This window comes from Botrytis byssoidea (genome assembly GCF_014898295.1).
Source record: "Botrytis byssoidea strain MUCL 94 chromosome Unknown BBYS_019, whole genome shotgun sequence".
NCBI lineage: Eukaryota > Fungi > Ascomycota > Leotiomycetes > Helotiales > Sclerotiniaceae > Botrytis > Botrytis byssoidea.
Genome location: NW_024065860.1, coordinates 15,159 through 33,977, shown reverse-complemented (window position 1 = coordinate 33,977; position 18,819 = coordinate 15,159). Strand labels below are relative to the sequence as shown.

The 18,819-nt window shown below is 42.9% G+C and overlaps 6 protein-coding genes across 6 annotated transcripts; 5 read left to right on the top strand and 1 right to left on the bottom strand.

Moving 5' to 3' along the window:
- Positions 1-750: 750 nt before the first annotated feature.
- Positions 751-2,976, top strand: EAE97_008684 (uncharacterized protein; the record flags this gene model as incomplete). Its single annotated transcript, XM_038879199.1, has 1 exon — positions 751-2,976. The coding sequence occupies one exon, from the start codon at positions 751-753 to the stop codon at positions 2,974-2,976; it is 2,226 nt and encodes a 741-aa protein (XP_038729710.1).
- A 1,615-nt stretch (positions 2,977-4,591) lies between these two features.
- On the top strand, positions 4,592-5,434 carry EAE97_008683 (uncharacterized protein; the record flags this gene model as incomplete). Its single annotated transcript, XM_038879198.1, has 1 exon — positions 4,592-5,434. The coding sequence occupies one exon, from the start codon at positions 4,592-4,594 to the stop codon at positions 5,432-5,434; it is 843 nt and encodes a 280-aa protein (XP_038729709.1).
- A 506-nt stretch (positions 5,435-5,940) lies between these two features.
- Positions 5,941-8,351, top strand: EAE97_008682 (uncharacterized protein; the record flags this gene model as incomplete). Its single annotated transcript, XM_038879197.1, has 5 exons — positions 5,941-6,170; positions 6,225-6,249; positions 6,309-6,391; positions 6,454-7,725; positions 7,772-8,351. Exons 1-5 carry the CDS (start codon positions 6,121-6,123, stop codon positions 8,349-8,351), a joined length of 2,010 nt encoding a protein of 669 aa, XP_038729708.1. The 5' UTR covers positions 5,941-6,120.
- Positions 8,352-9,027: 676 nt separating this feature from the next.
- On the top strand, positions 9,028-10,921 carry EAE97_008681 (uncharacterized protein; the record flags this gene model as incomplete). Its single annotated transcript, XM_038879196.1, has 7 exons — positions 9,028-9,223; positions 9,274-9,697; positions 9,749-9,900; positions 9,957-10,020; positions 10,074-10,260; positions 10,313-10,379; positions 10,433-10,921. 7 exons carry the CDS (start codon positions 9,028-9,030, stop codon positions 10,795-10,797), a joined length of 1,455 nt encoding a protein of 484 aa, XP_038729707.1. The 3' UTR covers positions 10,798-10,921.
- A 506-nt stretch (positions 10,922-11,427) lies between these two features.
- On the top strand, positions 11,428-12,761 carry EAE97_008680 (uncharacterized protein; the record flags this gene model as incomplete). Its single annotated transcript, XM_038879195.1, has 2 exons — positions 11,428-12,647; positions 12,719-12,761. 2 exons carry the CDS (start codon positions 11,428-11,430, stop codon positions 12,759-12,761), a joined length of 1,263 nt encoding a protein of 420 aa, XP_038729706.1.
- Positions 12,762-14,929: 2,168 nt separating this feature from the next.
- Positions 14,930-17,744, bottom strand: EAE97_008679 (uncharacterized protein; the record flags this gene model as incomplete). The annotated part of the gene is made up of 3 exons (XM_038879194.1): positions 14,930-15,010; positions 15,083-17,104; positions 17,157-17,744. 3 exons carry the CDS (start codon positions 17,742-17,744, stop codon positions 14,930-14,932), a joined length of 2,691 nt encoding a protein of 896 aa, XP_038729705.1.
- Positions 17,745-18,819: the final 1,075 nt, after the last annotated feature.

Genomic DNA, 18,819 nt, shown 5'->3' with positions numbered 1-18,819 from the left:
CAAGCCTGTCATAAGCTTGCTATCGCGTGACATAGGCTTAATATTTTAGGGTGTTTTAGGTGTGGTATCCACATATTCGCGGCAGTTTCGTGACCCTGAAGATTAGAGGGGCGCCAGGGGCTTGCGAATTGCGATTGCGTGGCTCGCTTAGCGCCAGGTACAGAACCTAGAATTTGTAGGGTGCTAGCCTGGAAGGACCTAGAACTACGGTTGGATGTAAATGGCTCTATGGGAACAAGATCTTGCATGTGCAGGTTCTGATAGACCTTAATGGGTGATGCCTATCGTAATTTTCTAGTTATGGATCATGTAAAGGTTTGTAAATGTTGGATGCGCAGTGTTTACTCGTTGCACATAACGCAGACTTTATAACACTACCTAGATACTTGTCCTAATTGGATTGTGTAGGAGCAGGCTACACAATGAACAAAAGACGGGCTTGAAGCGCTTATTACTTCGGCGAGCAATCTGTCCGACTGTATATCGTACAAGTAGTACGACTACAAATACTCCACTCTCCGGAATGTGTGGATCCGGTGCTTTGTTGCACGCAAAATGTACGGGGTAGATTTTCTCAACCTTATGCTGTGTATTAAAAGAAACCAACCTTGGATTTTATAAAATGATGACTTTCCAATCCCAATTTCGATGTTTTCATTTTGACATTGAATTGCATAATAATTTCGTTCTTTTCTAATTATTCGCGGCGTATTATAGTATAGAGATTTGGAGGCAAGAAGATTTGGGAAAATGGTGGTTCAAAGATTAAGGACTTTGGTGCTGTTTGGGGTTATTCTGTTGTTTTGTTACACATGGAAATTCTTCCTGCCGAGGAGTCCAAAAAGTGTGGTTTATGGGGAGGAGATGATCATACCACAGGATGTTTGGGAACAAGTTAAGAAAAACAACGAGATTTTGCACGATAATGAGGTTGAGGTTGAGAGAGAACGGGTGACGATGACGAGTTCGACGACGAGTTCAGTGGAAGAAGTGAAGACATCGACAACACCTGAAGTTTTGGTAGTGACGGATTCACAAACTATATCAATCTCTTCGCCATCACTAATATATACGCCACATGAAGTCGCCGAGTCATCCAAGTCCCAGGCGGCTCAAAATGAGGCCTCGGAATCAAGACAATATTTTCCCTCAGAGAAGACACAGGCTCCAAAAGCAGACAGTAATGAGCAGCATAGTGCTCCATCGCAAGAGGTCCAGCAACAGCAAGAATTCAATCCGATGATCAAAGACAATTTCCCATTAGCAATGAACGCTCACTCCGCCGCCGACTTACCTCCTATTCCCCCATGGAATAAGCCTCCGACCCCTCACGTCAAAGAGAAAACACCCCTCTTCATTGCTTTCACGAGGAATTGGCCATTACTCCAGCAAACGGTCGTCTCTTGGATAACCTCAGGTTGGCCAGCCGAAGATATATATGTCGTTGAAAACACCGGTACGATGAGATCTAACGAATTTGGTCGTCTTTCTCTCCAAAATCCTTTTTTCCTAAATCACACTCGGCTTCATATGTTAGGTGTGAATGTCATAGTTACACCTACTCTTTATACATTTGCCCAATTGCAAAATTTCTTCCTCTGGACCGCTATCGAAAAGGATCTTGAGACTTATTTTTGGAGTCACATGGATATCGTTCCTATCACGTTCGAAGACGACATCTCTGCATCTGATAATTACTCTGGGCACAAAACTATATATCAACATGCTGTCGAAGTTCTTAAATCAGCACAATCACCTGGCCCGGATCCGAATTCTTCGGATCGAAGTAAGCCATGGGCGATGAGATTCTTTGCCTTTGATTACTTAACTTTGGTAAACAGAGCAGCTTTTGAATCGATTGGTGGATTCGATACTACCATTCCTTTTTATCATACTGATTGTGATATGTACGATCGACTGATCATGGCTGGATATGAGATGAATGAGCCACGCCATTTAATGACAACAGTTGGGAATGATTTTGACGGATTAGATAGAGCTGGACGTGGATATATTTATGATGTTGCGAACAGCATTGACGATTTGATCGTTCTATACCGGAAGAAGAATACTGTAGAAGCCAGTTTTACAGACCAGACCAGACCGGAAGATATTGAAGCAGCACGCAAGCATAACGAGGAACAGTTGAAGATCGAAAAGGAAGCTCAAGAGCAAGAAGAAGCCCGGAGAAAGGCCGAAGAAAACAGAAAACAAGCTGCGATTGATGACGAGAATGCGCAAGCCCATGCAAAGGCAATGCAAGAGCAGGTGAGAGCTCAGATAATGAGAGAGCAAGCTACGCTTGACAATAAAGCCGAGGAGATAAAAAAACAGGGGAAGGAAAAGGCTCAGAATAAAGGTCATGTTATGGACCACCCAAAAACTAATGCCGATGCCAATAAAGGGTATGAAAGTGACAATACTGAGGTAGAGGGATCCTCAGATAGACAGCAAGAATTGCGACAGGAAAAGGAAAAAGAGGAGAAAGAATCCAGCTTTTCAACCACCCATTCAAACGTGGGCGAGAATAGAAAACGAGATCTGGAAGATTCATCAACGAATCCTCAATTAAAATCATTAGCGGATCTCCATCATGACGCCACCTCAAATTTAGCCTCAACAAGTCCATCCGCATCAGCCGCGTCTTCACCATCCACATCTATAAACTCAAAATGGATAACCGACGAGCCCGGTTCCTCGGCATATTTTCAACTCCTCCAAGTCGTCAACGACATGGTAGGAGCCAAGTACTCCCAAGGTGGCGATGGTCGGAATACATGGCAGCATCAACAATCCGGAGGTCAAGGCGAACCTTATTATCGTAATGCAGATGGGTTTGAAAAGGCCGTTCAAATGACTATCACGTTAGGAAGAGGAGTTTATCTCGAGAAATGGGGAACACTGGAGTGTGGGTTGATCAAAAGTGGAGTTACGATGGATGATGAGTGGAAGCCTCGCGAGTGGAATATGCAGTGAGAGAAGTGTGAATTGGTGCTATTGTTTGTAGACTGTTCAGGAATCAGTTGGTAATTTGCCTTAGTGATACCTTGGAAGGAGTTTTGGAGTTCAGTAGGATTTGTGCGAACGGTAATTACCAGGGGAAATCGCACGAAAATTTCGGACTTTGTATTTGAATCTTCGAACACAGGCTGTAAACCGGTTGTATTGTACAGTATTATGGTGTTTGGATCGGATAGATGGAGAATTCTTGATCCTAAGTAGAATAGACAGAAAGGCATATGTAGCAAGTACAATAAAAGCCATTCATGATGTTGTTTGAAATGCTAGCAACCTGTGAACTTGGCCACCAGAAATGCCAGAAAAGGAGGCAATGCCATCATCTCAACGCCTTTCACTCTCTGAGCTGAGTGAACTCGCCCATAACAAAGATTCATTTCAACCAGATCAGGTTTATGAGCAACAGTAAGGACAAAGGTCTCAAAAGCTAGAGCTTGGACGAGTAGCTGCTCCTGAATGGTTGTTCTACCTTGGAGAAAGCCAACTTCCATGCCTCCTTTCGTTTCAATGTACCCACTGTACAATCGAGGCGGGAAACAAGAACATTTGCCTTTCCATATTCATACTCAAAAATATCTTGAACTATTGTTGTCTAAAAATTATTGATAATAATAAAGAATATCCCAAAAAGAACAATCGCTTTTCAAATACTTATTATAATATTCATAATATTACTATTTGATTCTAGATTTGTATAAAAAAAGTATAATTAAAAAGATAGAATAATAAAAATAGAAATAGAAATTCTTTTAAAAAATATAATCGAAATATCTATTAATATTTATTTATTAATGGTAAATATATTTGTATATAAATAAGCAATATATATATATTCTCAAATAATTGTTTCTTGTTTGTATGCAGACTATACATACTCAACAGGTACCTCATGTTGACTACTACATAGGTATGCTCCTCTGGTCGCCCAAACTTGACATCTTTATCCTTCACATGAAGATTGCCGCACCATTAGTTAAACCTACAGCTGCAGTGCATATGAACACATTGTATCCTCTGAATTTGATAAATAATCCTGCTTGTAGATTTCCGAAACTGGACTGAGTACAAATAGCATTCTCTCCGCCCAGAATCCGAAATGGTCACAAGGAATCAGGACCTCGGGATCCCTTGACGGATCTCAAAACGGAGCCTTTAATTGCAATAGATGGATGACTTATTCTAAAATGATAAATTCAAACGGAAACCAATCTTTTCCCTCCTCGATTGTGATAGCTCCATGTCTGTTTGTTATGGGAAAAGGTTGCATAGCCAGTCGATGATAAGAAAGATGACAGGCCGGTCTTACCGCCTTTGCTCGCATCTGGCAGAATGTTCTTTTTGCTTGAAGCGCAGATTGAACTCCGTCTTAATAAATGTGCCTTTCTCAGCTCGATAAACGTCACCAGAACCAAAATATTTGGGTGGGTATTTAGGTAGGTATATTCCAATTTTCTCCTTCTTATGTACTCTTCATATGTCTGTTAGCTATTGGTGAAAACACGACGCCTACCTTTCATCAACCTTCACACGTCAATACAATTCCCATTGTTACACATAGCATCATAAATTAACAATGTCCGGCGCAAGTGTTCGAGAATCGGCACGCAAATGCGAGATAGGACAGACCTCAGCTCTTGCGCCATCCCATCTTCAAGCTAATCTTATCGCTCTCCCTTCGCGCTACGCTGACGACTTTGAGCGATTCTGCAAGAGAAATCCAGTACCATGTCCTCTAATCGCCAAATCTGCCACAGTAGGATCCTATGATACTCTCGAATCATGGATAGAGGGAGTGGCAGATGAAGATCTGGCTACAAATATCGATATTCGAACCGATATTCCGAAATATATGGTCTACAAAAATGGCAAGCTCTTGGGCGATCATGTTAATGACATAAAGGCGCACTGGACAGACGATCATGTAGCTTTCTTAATCGGATGCTCGTACAGTTTTGAAGGTGCTCTTGTTGATGGTGGATTAACGCCATCGCACATCAGACATCATCGAAATGTGCCGATGTACAGGACCAACATATCGTTGTGTCCTGCTGGAGTCTTTGATCGGGGCACATACGTGGTATCTATGCGGCCATACAGAAAGGATGATATCGAGAAAGTTAGAGAAATCACAAGACCATTCCTAGCAACCCACGGGGAACCAATTGCTTGGGGATGGGATGCCGTTGAGAAATTGGGAATTCGGGACATTGCTAAACCAGATTGGGGCGATGCTTCTGTCAATGATAATGGGAGCCCACTGATACTAGACGACGAAATAGTTCCGGTGTTTTGGGGATGTGGTGTTACCCCGCAGTACGCTGTTGTCAGCGCTGGCTTGGAGGGAACCGTCATGGGTCATGCACCGGGCCACATGCTAGTATTAGACTGCAGAGACGGTGATCTTGTTAAGAACTGAGTCGAGATAGAGGTTTGTCTGATTAAGAATGCATTCTCGTAAGACTCTTGAATGTCAAAATATAGATTTCAGCCAAATAATCCTGAGGGCTCAAACACCTAAGAACATTCTTTAATGGTTTCAATGCTCATTCCATAAACCAACTATTTGACCTTATTCCGCTTTCAGAAGCTTAGTTCGAATTTCGGTTCTCAATTACATCTTTACCTGGTGAGAGTTTAGATTCCGAATGGTGTTGAAATTGTTCAATGTGAAGTCTAAAGAATATGTAAATTGTGTAAAGGCATTGTAAATCTTTCAACTAGAATTAATGTTTGCCTAGTTCTCTCATAATTGTCTGTGTTGGACAGTTGGATGGCAGTGAGCTAGCCAGGTACACAAAACGGGATAAACATTTTAACCGTTAGCTCGGGCTTAGGTGGGCGTATCTGAGCTCAAGCTGAGTAGAACCAGGCCAATCCTCACACATCACCACCCCCGCCTGAATATGAATACAATAGAACGCTGACTCTATAGATACAATTTTGATACACTTGTGTCAGTCCCTCAAAATCTAACGCATTGGTTGTCAACTTTTTGAGTTTAGTGATACCGGACCTTCGTGACTGCCCTAGTCTACACGCTTGTGCTGCATCGACGCCTCAGCCCTACGTGAAGACAAGTTGTCGCACTTTATACCCCCCGCAATGAGTCACCCAGAAGGTAAATTGTCTGGACAAAAAGCGTCAAAAGTTTCGTAGGTTATAATCGGTGATTTGGTCACACGAAAGTACTAATATCCATTTTACAGATGTGAGAGATGCCGATATAGGCGGGTAAGTAATTTCAGGGGATATGCCCTCACAAGAAATGTGTGTTTGACGATATAAATTAGATCAAGTGTGATCGTACGCAGCCTTGTCCTGCATGTCGGAAAGGAAATCATGACTGTGTTTATCCGCAATCAGAAAAATCTAGGTATGCTTAAATGCATGTTATTGAGTAAAGTGCCTCCTGCTCATTTCCCTACTCGAGTCTAGGCCGGTGCCGAAAGGATACGTACAAGCTCTCGAAGGCCAAATAGCCTCTCTAGAACTATTTATTACAAAACTCATTGCCGCAGATGCTTGCAAGCGAGACGAAATGTTAGCTGATTTCAGTGCGTCCACAAATCATCTGGGTCTACAGTCAAAGCAATCTTCTGCTTTTCCAGAGCCTGGTCCACTAGAAACCCAGAGAGTTCCTGTACGATCAAGGGCCGGTCACCTCAGGAAACTCAAAGACAGTAATTCGGCCGAATTCTATGGTGCAACTAGTTTTTTCCAGATCAGCCCGTCAGAGGATCTTAGTGATACTCCTCCATCTACCATACTACCGCAGCTTGAAGTCAAGCAGCCAGTTACTGCCCAAAACCTAAGCATATCAGGTGGATCGATGGAAGAACAATTAGCTTTTTCTCCTCGAAGTGATATCTGCAAATGTCTTATGAGAATATTCTTTCAAAACCAGTACCAATACCACATGTGCTTGTATAGGGAATATTTTCTCCGAGACTTCGATGCTGGTACGGGGCCATATTACTCAGATCTTCTCATGTATGCCGTCTGTTCTATGGGTGCTCTTGCGAGTGAGAGTACAACGCAGAGAGAACTATCCGATATATTTTCCAATCGTGCTCAAGAAATTCTATACGGTACTGCACTCGAATCTCCAAACCTTACAACTTTACAAGCCCTTTTACTTCTTGGTCATCGGGAAATTGGACATGGAAAGACTTCCAAGGGATGGCTATTTTCTGGCATGGCCTTTCGAATTGCCCATGAGATGGGATTACATCTCGATCCTACCAATTGGAAAGGTTCTACTGATTCCTGGATCGATAGAGAAATCTTACGGAGAGCATATTGGGCTGCTTTTATAGCGGATAAGCAGTTAAGTCTCTATTTTGGAAGACCGCCTGCCCTGTACCCCGCGGAATCAGATGTTCATGACACTGTACGGATACCTTATCCGCCAGAATGGAAGTCTCTTCTCAATAAATACATAATGGAGGGCACTTCCGAGACTGCATATGAGGATGGACTTGCATTAGTCGCTTCATGGGTTCATCAAATCGAGCTTTGCAAGATACTACATCTTATGATTACGAAAGTCTTCGAGAATAGAAATGTAAATACCGATCCAACGATATTGGAGACTTCAATTAGAGAAGTGGATGTGGCCTTGACAAAGTGGCTAAAGAACTTGCCAGCGAAACTCCACTGGACAAAATGGACTGCAGGCAATGTGCCCCCTTTCGTACTCCATCTACAGTAAGCTTGAATGCCTGTGATTTTGAAATTTACTAACACCATTAAGCATGCAATATCATACAGCAATGATAATCCTTCACCGCCCACCAAGAGCTGCTTTTAAAGAACCAGGAATTGGCGAAACCGAGGACATGCAGATATGCTACGAGTCATTGGACATCATTATGAAACTTCTTCGAATGCACTCTAATAACCTTCAAAAATACCCTTATAGTCACCTTCCTATTACATTTGTCCATACCCTTGCATCAGCTGCGAGTATTGTATTGATGAAAAGATCTATCGAAGGCTCTTCTTGGAAGGAAGTTGCAGTTTCGAGACCCTTGGATCAAATATTAGAGGCTATCAACGGTGTATCGTTGACCTGGGCATGCGCAAAACAAGTCCGAGATGCCATTACAGCTGCTATAAGAGAACCATCGACAGAGGATCTCCAAAAGGCCTCACCGGGGAATTTTGATCTCATGATGGGCCTTCTCGATTCTGGAGCGGATACCACCATTTCCTCAGACAATGTTGACTGGGATAGTCTTGCCATGAACGATATTGAATTCGACCTCTTAATGGGCAGCGATCTTGCGGTTGATTATTCAACATGGTCCGATGGGTTAGGTTCGCACATATGAATATGATTTATCTCTCAACATTAGGGTCATTGCCTGGGTATCTTGTTTTGAGTACTACGTAGTCTAAAGGGCCTCAGATTTATATGAATTTGGCTACAGACTATGAACAATCCTCTTCATTTGATTTGGACATCATACATAAAATCAGATTAACGGATCGTAAGTCAATGTATGTATAGAGTTTGATTAGTATCAGAATTAGTCTCTTCATGTATTAACATTATTCAGTTATCTTCCCGACAAGATAAACATCATTTATGGGGTTGGTAAAATGTGGGACAGCATGGTATAGCGGAGTTCCTTCACCGTCGGGTGCATTATCGGTCACGCGAAGTAACTCTGAATCCTTGCATACATGCCACTAGCTGAACGACTACGTTTACAAAGATTAATCATTGTTCGCACGGATGGGTACAGATAAGTGCAGATAGCAGGACGATCTTGCATAAATCCTCCTGATAGGTGTCTTATCGGGCCAACCCCGCGCGCGGGACTGCAAGACCGTGAACAGGGTAACATCATATTTCTCTGGCCATGTTCGACACTACATTTGCACATATAATAACGAGGGCATTGACTAAATTTATGATGCCATCGATATATGTCAATATCGACTGTTCCTCGTGCTGAAGTTGATCTGAACAATTTTTGCCACACCTAACACAATTCAGTCAGGATGGAGCAACCTCATAGTGAGAAGATGGAGTCGCTTCACGAGAAGCCTGGGGTTCTAGGCCATACAGACCACTCAGATGTCGATGTCTACATTGATCCAGCAAAAGAAGTCAAGCTACTCGCGAAGCTCGATCTTGCCTTCACTCCAGTGATAATGTTGGTATATTTATCTTGTTTCTTAGATCGCTCCAACATAGGTAAGCACGATTTATTGTCCCAGAAATGATTAGAAACTCACGATTATTAGGCAATGTGAAAGTGGCTGGTATGTTGACAGACATACGTGCTACAGACCATCAGTTTTCTACCGCTGTATCAATCTTTTACGCAACTTACGTAACCTTCGAGACGCCAGCAGCGGTATTAATGAAGAAGATCACTCCTCGCGTGATTTTAGCTACACTTTGCGCTGTATGGTCCCTCACTACCATTTTCACCGGATTTGTGCAAAATATTGGAGGTCTCTATGCTACAAGATTGATTCTTGGATGTTGCGAAGCAGGTCTATTCCCCTGTCTGAATTTGTATTTGACGATGGTGTATCGTCGAGAAGAGCAGGCTAAGCGAGTTGGATACTTGTTCAGCTGCGCTGCTTTGTCTGGTGCATTTGGAGGTCTTTTAGCTTATGGAATTCTCCAAATGGATGGCGTATCAGGGGTTGCGGGCTGGAGGTTTGTTCTGCTTTCATTAAAGACTGAATTGAAAGAAGCTAAAAGTTTCAGATGGGTATATATCATCGAAGGGCTATTCAGTGTCGTAGTCGCTGTAGTCGTTTGGTTTGGTCTTCCGACAGACCCTGGTAACGCATGGTTTCTAAACGCAGAAGAAAGAGAGATGATGGGACTGAGGGCTATACAGAGGCAGAAGTATATGGGTGTGTAATCGGTTTCCCGTCACATTAACGGATTCTCAGCTCATCGTTATATGTAGGCTCCGAAAAGTTCTCATGGGAAGAATTCCGAATCGAGCTTAAAGATCCCAAGCTTTATATCAGGTACGTACAAAAGTTCTAAGTCTAACAAAGCTTTGGGCTAACCAGAATTCAAGTGCTGCCATACAATTCATGCAAGACTGCTTGCTGTATGGATTTAGCACATTCTTACCCTCTATCTTAAAAGCAATGAACTACGACACACTTCAAGCAAACTATCTTACTATACCAGTGTATATGTGGGGTGCGATTAGTTTCTTGTTCTTGGCTTGGGTATCGGACAAGATCAGTATGCGTGGACCTGTAAGTCAATCTCGGATTTTCGAGTCAAGGAGAAGATTGACCAAAATTCTAGATTTTATTTTTCGCCAACATCTTTGGAATAGTTGGATATATTTTACTGCTCACAGTGAAGGCTGAAGGTAGATTACACTTCTCAGAATATTTATCAGCGAAAAACTAACCACTATCTCAGGGGTAAAATTCTTCGCAACCTTCCTCTGTGCTATCGCCGTCTATACAGGTCCTGGACTCAATATAACCTGGCTAAACGTCAACGTAGCACCACATTACAGGCGTGCAACAGCAATCGGTGTTCAGCAATCTATTGCCAACACGGCCGGAATAGTAGCAGGCCAGATATATCGAACCTCTCCTTATGTTCTTGGAAATAGTTTCTCCTTGGGAGCGTTGTGTCTTGCTCAAGTATTGATTGTAGTAAAGATTTGGTATGTGAAGAGTCAGAATAGAATGAAGGAGAAGATTGAAAAGGGAGAGATTGAGGATACGAGGCAAGTAAAGACTGGGGATGGAGAGTTGGATTTTAAGTATCATATTTAGAATTTGAGGGGAGGAAATGATCAGCATTAGCACAGTTCTTTGACATCTCTAGCCTATTACCGATGTTTGTCTAATAGATGATTTGTAATATAGTGAAATCGTATAGAATTTACAAATATGAAATGTTTCATTTCATTATTTAAGATTTGAAGGGGGTAGTGTCATTGATATTGTTCGGAAAAGCGAGAGTTTTCCTTGAATATAGTGAATTAGGAAGCTAAAAGTAACTGCGAGGGGGCGAAAGAGGTAAATAAATTAAGCAAAGGGACCACTCTTTCAACGTTAATAACTATTTCTTTGATACTTCATAAATTACAGATTTATTTGCGGAATTTTCCCAGACCTTGAACCAAGTAATCAATAGTTTTGGCCAAAATAAGCAATAATGGTCCTTACGGCTCGTTTACCACCGGTTGCAATTGATCAAACTGTAGCAGGTAAGCTAGTCCCTATCGAGACTAGTTTCTAAAATTAGCCTCATCTCGAACCATGAATCCGCTCTGGCTTCAAATTCGCACCCTGCCCTGCACCAAATCTAAAATCTTCTCCCACATCTTCAGGTATTGATCCAACTTCAACTTCAACTCACCTATGCCATCAGCGTTTCACACATTCAAGCTCGTTCCAGCAATGGCGCAAAACGCTTCTTCCCGACAATCGCTATCTTCCGCGCCACATCCCGCTCCCATTCTACCTCCATCCACCCCAGCAAATTCGCGTCCATCGCCCAATATTTCAACCCCAGCTTCAACACAACCACAAAATCAAACTCCCACTATGACAACTCCAAGCAGTGAAGCGCGCATGCATCCTCCTAGTATCCCACGAAGTTTGATGACTCCAGCTAGAGAATTAAGAGAAAGTTCCGTCGCGAGTAGTATTGGAGGTGGAAGTGCGACGCGCAAACCCAGACAGAATTTAGATGAGCGCGATCAAATTCAAGCATTGAAAGCTTGTATCGCTCAAAAACACAATTTCAAGGAAGGAACCAAGAGTCAATTTTGGAATGGAGTTAATGCACAGTTTCATGAGTCTACTAATAAAGTTCTGGCGCAAATGAGCGCGACTGTCGCACGATTGGTAGAAGCTCGTAGAAGACAAGTGTGCGACTGGGAAAATGGTGTTATTCCTGATAAGCCAGGTGGAGAGTTAAATACGTTATTAGATGAATGGATTGAATTTTTAAAGGTGGAGGATTCGGACGCAGAGGCCGAGAGGCAACGACAGGTAGATGCGAGGAGAAGGGTAGAGGAATCAAGGAAAGAAGCCAGGAAACAAGTGATTGCGCAGGAAAGTTCAATGCAAAGCCAAAGCCCAGGTGTGCGAATTGTCGCGGGTCCAGCTCCCCCACAGCCAATCGCAGATATGGGACAAAATCAACCTCAACATCCTCCTCCTCCTCCTGGCCAAGAAATGGTGTACCGATCAGCCCCAAATGGAGAGTTTGGCGATGCGAATGGATTTCGTCCTCACAAAAGAAGAAGAACTACGAATAACGAACACCATCTACCACCTCAAGTTCACCCAGAACCAATGGTCCCCTACGCCCCAGAGTATCGACTCGCAGCTCCTCATCCTCCATCCCCACCTCGACGCGTCGTAGTAGAAGGCCAATTGAGCAAAGAAGACTGGCGCGATATAATGGGCAACGACTCAAGACTACGGGCACTAGAAAGTAAAGTCGATAAAATTGAATTTATCGTTTCACAGAATAATAAATTGCTGTTGCAATTATTAGCAAACAAGTCAGAAGACAAGGACAAGGAGAGAGAAAGAGATAAGAGGAATGACTCTGAGGATCATGACAGGGTACCCGTTCATCTGGATGCGGAATTCGAGAGAGATTATTTGTGAGGCTACCTACCCATGCTCTTCGATGCGCAATTAGAAAAAAGACATTTGCTGAGATTATTTGAAAAAGAACGGGACGCTATTCAAAGACTCCTTTACCGATAAATGATTAGTTAAGCTTGTGCTTGGGTTTTCATTTGGTTCCCTGGGTACAACACGATTCCTTGATACGTTGGACTATAGTTTGCATAAACCAAACTATGGTTCTTCGTCCTCTCTTAGACGATATCGCAAGATGCATCGTCGACCTATCTCCCGACTACCTGGGAATTTGTAAGTCAAATCTTATCTTCTCGCCTTTGATATACACGAGACTTATACTGTAACAGCCGTGCCTAAAGTTTCAAATGTCTCAAGGAGACCTTCCATGCGATTGAATGATCATCCTTCCTACGTACTACTATTACCTTTGTTTGTTTTTTTCTCCCTTGTTCTTTACAATCAATCTTCATTGTCTTGCTCGATGCTGCAGTACTGGCAACTTCCTACTCTCGCCATTACTAGAGCGAAATGGCACTAAACACTAACAACCACGGTGTGGTATCTACTCGCTTACTTGGGTCGCGAGCTTGCACTCACGGATGGGTCCGCTTGGTCAACTTGTCATTTGTATTTGTATTATTAAGTATTTAAGGTACTCATTTCTTTTACTTGATCGAACTTTTCGGAACTGAAAGTATATTTTATCCATTGGTATTCTGATACTTCCTCGTTCTGGATAACGCCGGGGTATTTGCTGGGAAATGGTGGAGGTGAGCAGCGGATGAGAAATGAATTGCGTGTTGGGCATGATTGATGATGGATGGATGGATGGATGGAACATACAGATTTGCATGCATACATACATTCCTACGTAGTCTGATCTAAGACTCCATACAACAAAGAGTGAGAATTGGAATGAAATAAGATTTGAAATTATATAACAAGTCGAAGAAAAAGATCTGCAATGTCAAATTTTTATCCCCTCCCACCCCGGGTAGAAAAACATCCCACCTTCTACCTGAAGACCACCTATAGACCCCATCCATTCTCCATCCGGGTGTCGATGTATCCGATCCATCCACCAGGTACCTCACTACTCATCTACTCATATACTCAAACTCTCTAATAAATACAAAAACATCTCATACCCCACAATACAAATATTCTATTCAATCGATCGATCACCCAGTCCAGCTAGGGAGAGATGGAGGGAGGGAGGGACACCACTTCTAGTATTCCTCTCCACTGATACTTTACACGATTATCTACGGCTATCTAGGTATGTATGTATATTCTGATATCCTGGAACAAAGAAATATTCTTTTTACTATTTCTTTTCTATAGAGAGGAATGAGAATATATTGTAGTGTAGTGTAGTGTATATTTAATATTCAGTATTTCATCAATCCGTTAATTTACCTCTCGAATCCCGAATTTCAAAATCAAATTCCAAATTCAGATTATCTGCATATACATCATGTATATATTATACTGTATCACTATCCTTCTTCCCCATACATCATCCTTAAGTAGGTATCTATAGAGTATACCTTCTACTTATGTATCAGTGAATATAATAAATCTCGAAAATTACATTTGTGTGATTGGAGTATTCTGGAATTGTAGTAGATGTATTCATTCATTCATTCGTTTAGTTGTTTGTTTATGTCTGTGTCTATGTTTGTGTTTTCGTTATTTGGTTCATGGGGTATGAATGAGATGGAGTAATAAGCTGGGCTGAGATGAAACGAGAGGTATAAAAGTAAAAATGGATAAGGTGGAAGAAACGAAATCGAGATAGATAACAGAGAATAATTAATTTGGAGTTCCCGCGAGGCAAAGATAAGATGATTGGGATATGGAGGGGAAGAGAGGAACATATACAGAAGCGATCACATCAAGATCCAAGCAGGATTGATCCACCGAACAGAGCTTCAAAGTCAGAATCACACAGATCAGCTTTCCACGACGTTAAAAGATTGGCAGAAGAACTGTTATTTCTATATCGCCATCTAGGGTATACCTACGTATACATACATACTTTTATTAAAAACAACATATGCCATGCCGTATTTATGCGCCATGAAAACAAACCAATACTCCAATGTACTTTTCAAACCTCGCCCAACCAAGTTCTGCACACCGATGTCTTTCCCTGTATCTCATCTTAAAAAACTGTAATGCTAGAAAGCATCATGCCGCAACCGATATACCATTCACCAAATAGCAACACGTCCATAAAAAAGGCGAAGTGTCGTCTCCTCAAATCTCGAATCATGTCTAGCACGAATGCTAACATCTAGATTAAAATTCTCGAGGAAAACTTCTTCGCCATCTCTCCAGCCGCACCAAACAATCCATTATTCTTTTCATTCAATACCTATGAAGAACAAATTAGTAAACATTCTCCAGGGTATAGATAAAGTACAGATTTTGGCACAGGAAAACTTACACGTTGACGTTCGCAATCTATCTTGAGTATCATATCGGACCAAAAGTTCCACATTAATGCACCAAGCGAGATATTCATGAAACCCTTTCCAGACTCAGGAATGACCGATCGAGTATCACAGCACACAGACGCAAGTAGGCAAATAGCCAATACCACCGCGGCTGTCTCAGCATGTCTGGATACTGCCACTGTAGTGGCAAGACCAAGTGCTGCTAGTGTTGCGAGGGTTGAGGCCGTGCCAAGCGTGGTTGTCGCCGGTGTATTTACTGCTTCTGCGCCGCTCTTGAAAAGCGTGGGGGGGTATACCGAAGTCTGGAGGCTCAAGCTTGGGCTTGAAAGCTGCCCAGCCGAAGCACCCTTGACCTTTTGAACAATTGCCTCAACGCCGCTGAACTCCAGAGAGCCATTGTTGACCTTGGTTGAAGAGCCAGATGATGCCTTTGAAAGCCTTTTCGCAAGTACAAAATGCGGAGAAGGAACAACGCCGGCTTGGTTCGGTACAACTAGACTTCCGGTAGAAACTGCATTAGATGGTATCATGGGCGTGCTTTCTACTGCGACCTTGGATCTTAGACTTGACAATGCCGATCTTGCCGCTAGGTGTGTAGGTACATGGTCGGTGCCGACACTTAGTGTCTTTCTATCCGAGCTGATCGAGGCAAAGTTTGCATCGCGAGACGAGATATGATTGCCAGTTAGTCGTACAGCACGACTTAGAGAGGCATCAACAATCGTCGAGTTGTTCCATCTTGCAAAGCCGTCAGGGTTTTCATGAGGTTTCACAACGAACGATACGCCTTGGGCGCGGCCGCTTTCCATCGCATTTTGCGGTACTTCCGGTCTAGATCTAGCCAATGAAGAGAGTGTAGATTCAAAGCTCCATGGTGTTTCTTCATGAACGGGTATACTACTAGAAGCGAAGCTCTTGAAAGTGTTTGCGGCCATTACGAAGCCGTCGCCGCCATGTGAAACGCTCGGGCTTAAAACTGGCTGTTCAGTGGTAGCACCAGGAACATGAGACTTGCCATTGTTGGATAGGAGAACCTTCATAAGCTGGCGGCCATGATCATCAATGCGTTCGCGCTCGCGTTCTAAAAGTGCTCGGTGTCTGCTGCGTTGGCTGCGACTGCGTCCCTTCTCGGTACTGGATAACGTCTCATGGCCGCTATCACTTGATTCAGATCGTGGTGATTGTTCAATGCCCGAGTCGACACCCGAGCCAGTAGCAGAATCATATGCATTATCTGGGCCTGTGCTCACGAAGCCGTTTTCTGAGCCTTGTGATTGGTAAGAACTATCAGTTGGGGAGAGGCCGAATGTGGTAGAGAAGTCATTCAGGATATTTGTACCACTGGTGTGGGTGTTTGCGGTTGACAATACCGATGAGATGTTGTGGCTTTGAGATCTCGCAGTTGTAGCATGTTCATAACTATCAATCTTCCCAGGATCTTCATTTGGTAAGCCTTGTGGATGAGCTTGTTGAGTATGGGTTGGCGAGAAGTTCGGTATATTGCTAAATGGTTCGAAGAAATCTAGATCGGGCTGTGGTTGAGTTTGAGAGAAGTATTGCGAGTTGACGTCTGCAGAGCTCAATGGTTGTGTGTTGTGATAATTAAGTATGTGGCTAGTGGTGTTTGATAGCTGAGGACTAAAAGATGAAGATTGATCGTATACTGGGAAGTCAAATGATATATTATCATTCATTGTCGAGAAATCAGTATCGAAATCAGGGAAGTTCTCGTAATTAGTCATGCTGAAGTCGTTGTATTGGGTGTCAAAGCCTGGGATAGCCATCTCTGGGTTCCATTGGTTGAGGTCATCCTCTGGAAAAAGCACAAAATCTTCAATTGAGAATGAATCAACAGGGGGACTGCTTTGTTCAGAACCTTGTGTGGTTTCTCTAGATAATGAAGGTGTTGATGCAGCAGGACTTGGGTTTGATTGTGAAGGAGGAGAAGGCCTGCTTGACGCGGATGCTCTTGGCGTGTTTGTATGAGAAACAGGTCTATGAGATGGATCACACTATAGTTCAATCAGTAAAGATTCGATCGAAGACTAAAATTGAGTTACGCACTCTGATCTTCTTTCGCTTGCACTCATCGCAAGCTTTAATGATTCTCATCAGATGTGCATGCTCTCTCTGTTCTTTCGTTTTAGTTCCACGGCCAGCGGAATTTGTAACATCGATACCATCCTTAGTCATGATCGAGAAGCCAGGTAGTCTGACTTCTGCAGACTTCTTGGTGGTATCCTTCTTTGTCTTTTTTGTAACTCGTGACCCCCTGGTACGATTGGGTGGGGTGCTCGTTGAGCTATAAGTAGAGTCGGCAAAGGTAGCTGAGGAGGCAGGGCTAGGAGTGAAGATTGGTGGGCTCAATCCCGAAGATTGTGATTGAGCAGGACTTCGCCCAACGGTCCATGGCATAACATCGTATCGACGGACCAGGGAACCGGTGTTAATATCGACGGTTGCATGGTTATAGAAATCGATCGTCACGGTGGAAAGCTTGTCTTGTTTACAAGCATCTCCAATAACGTAAGCATCAATCAATTCCTCAAGCTCTTTTGATCCAAGAGCAGGCTGGAATTGAAGAGGTGCGCCCAAGAAGGGTTGAGTAATTGTGAAAGTGTTGAAGGTCGGCATTTGATTTCCTGTAGACATTGTTGATCAATTGACTGACTACTCGTACAGCCTTATCGATTAGATGATGATTTGTAAGAGGGGTAGGTAATGGTATTCGTTCCGGAGTGACTCTACTTGCCGTTGAACTCACAGAAGAGAATTAACGACGAGGAGTATTGAATGAACAATTGGAATTGGAGTTGGACTTAGAATCAGAATCAGTATCGATGAATCTTACGGAAAAGACAAAAAGTTTTGGAAGCCTGAAAGGAAAAAACTGTATCTAATATGACTTTTTCGAGGTTCATCTCACTCAAAGTAATCAAAGCAGGTCGCAATGACTCCAATGATTCCCTGTCATCCAACTAAACCTATTTTGTACCGGCGAGTCAACGTGGATCTTATAATGTACATTTAATTGGTTCCCACGATAATTGACTAGCACAGCCTTTTCGGCCAACAGAATCAGGAAAAGCGTCATTCTCAATTCCCCATGATTTCCTTCGCGTAACAATCAGACAGACAGGCAGAACTTTCTAATGGACAGATATGATTGATCAATTGCATTCACACATCACTCATCCGTCACTCATCACAAGTTCCCCTACATGATATCGGAAATTTCGAGGGCGGGCATGCTAGCTAATATATATAGATCTCTCAAGAGTGGCGCACAAACGGATCTAGTGCTATGCAGATCTAGAATATTGCTTTATCATTTGGTAGTATACGGCAAATGACTCACATTCCGTGCCCGTTCTGCAAATGGAACTGCAATCCTTTGAAACTCTAGATCCCTTCTTGACTGTGCGAAGAGAGTAGAACAAATAAATATGGGGCAAGGCTGACATCATTTGACATGCTTCACATCGTTCCTACTCGGTGCATCATTTTGGAGTGAACGGATGACTCCTTGCTCAATCCATCTTATTGGAGAACTACCTTGAGGAGGTCAGAAAGGGGGAATGGGGGTCCTAGTCGGCTAGGTATACGGGACGGGACGGACACACTAATCGATCAACCCAAAGTCGGATATTTCTTAGGGCTGCACCAATATGGACCCTGAATCTTCCGATGTGAACGTCAATCGTGTTTTGACCTGGCTTGCAATGCG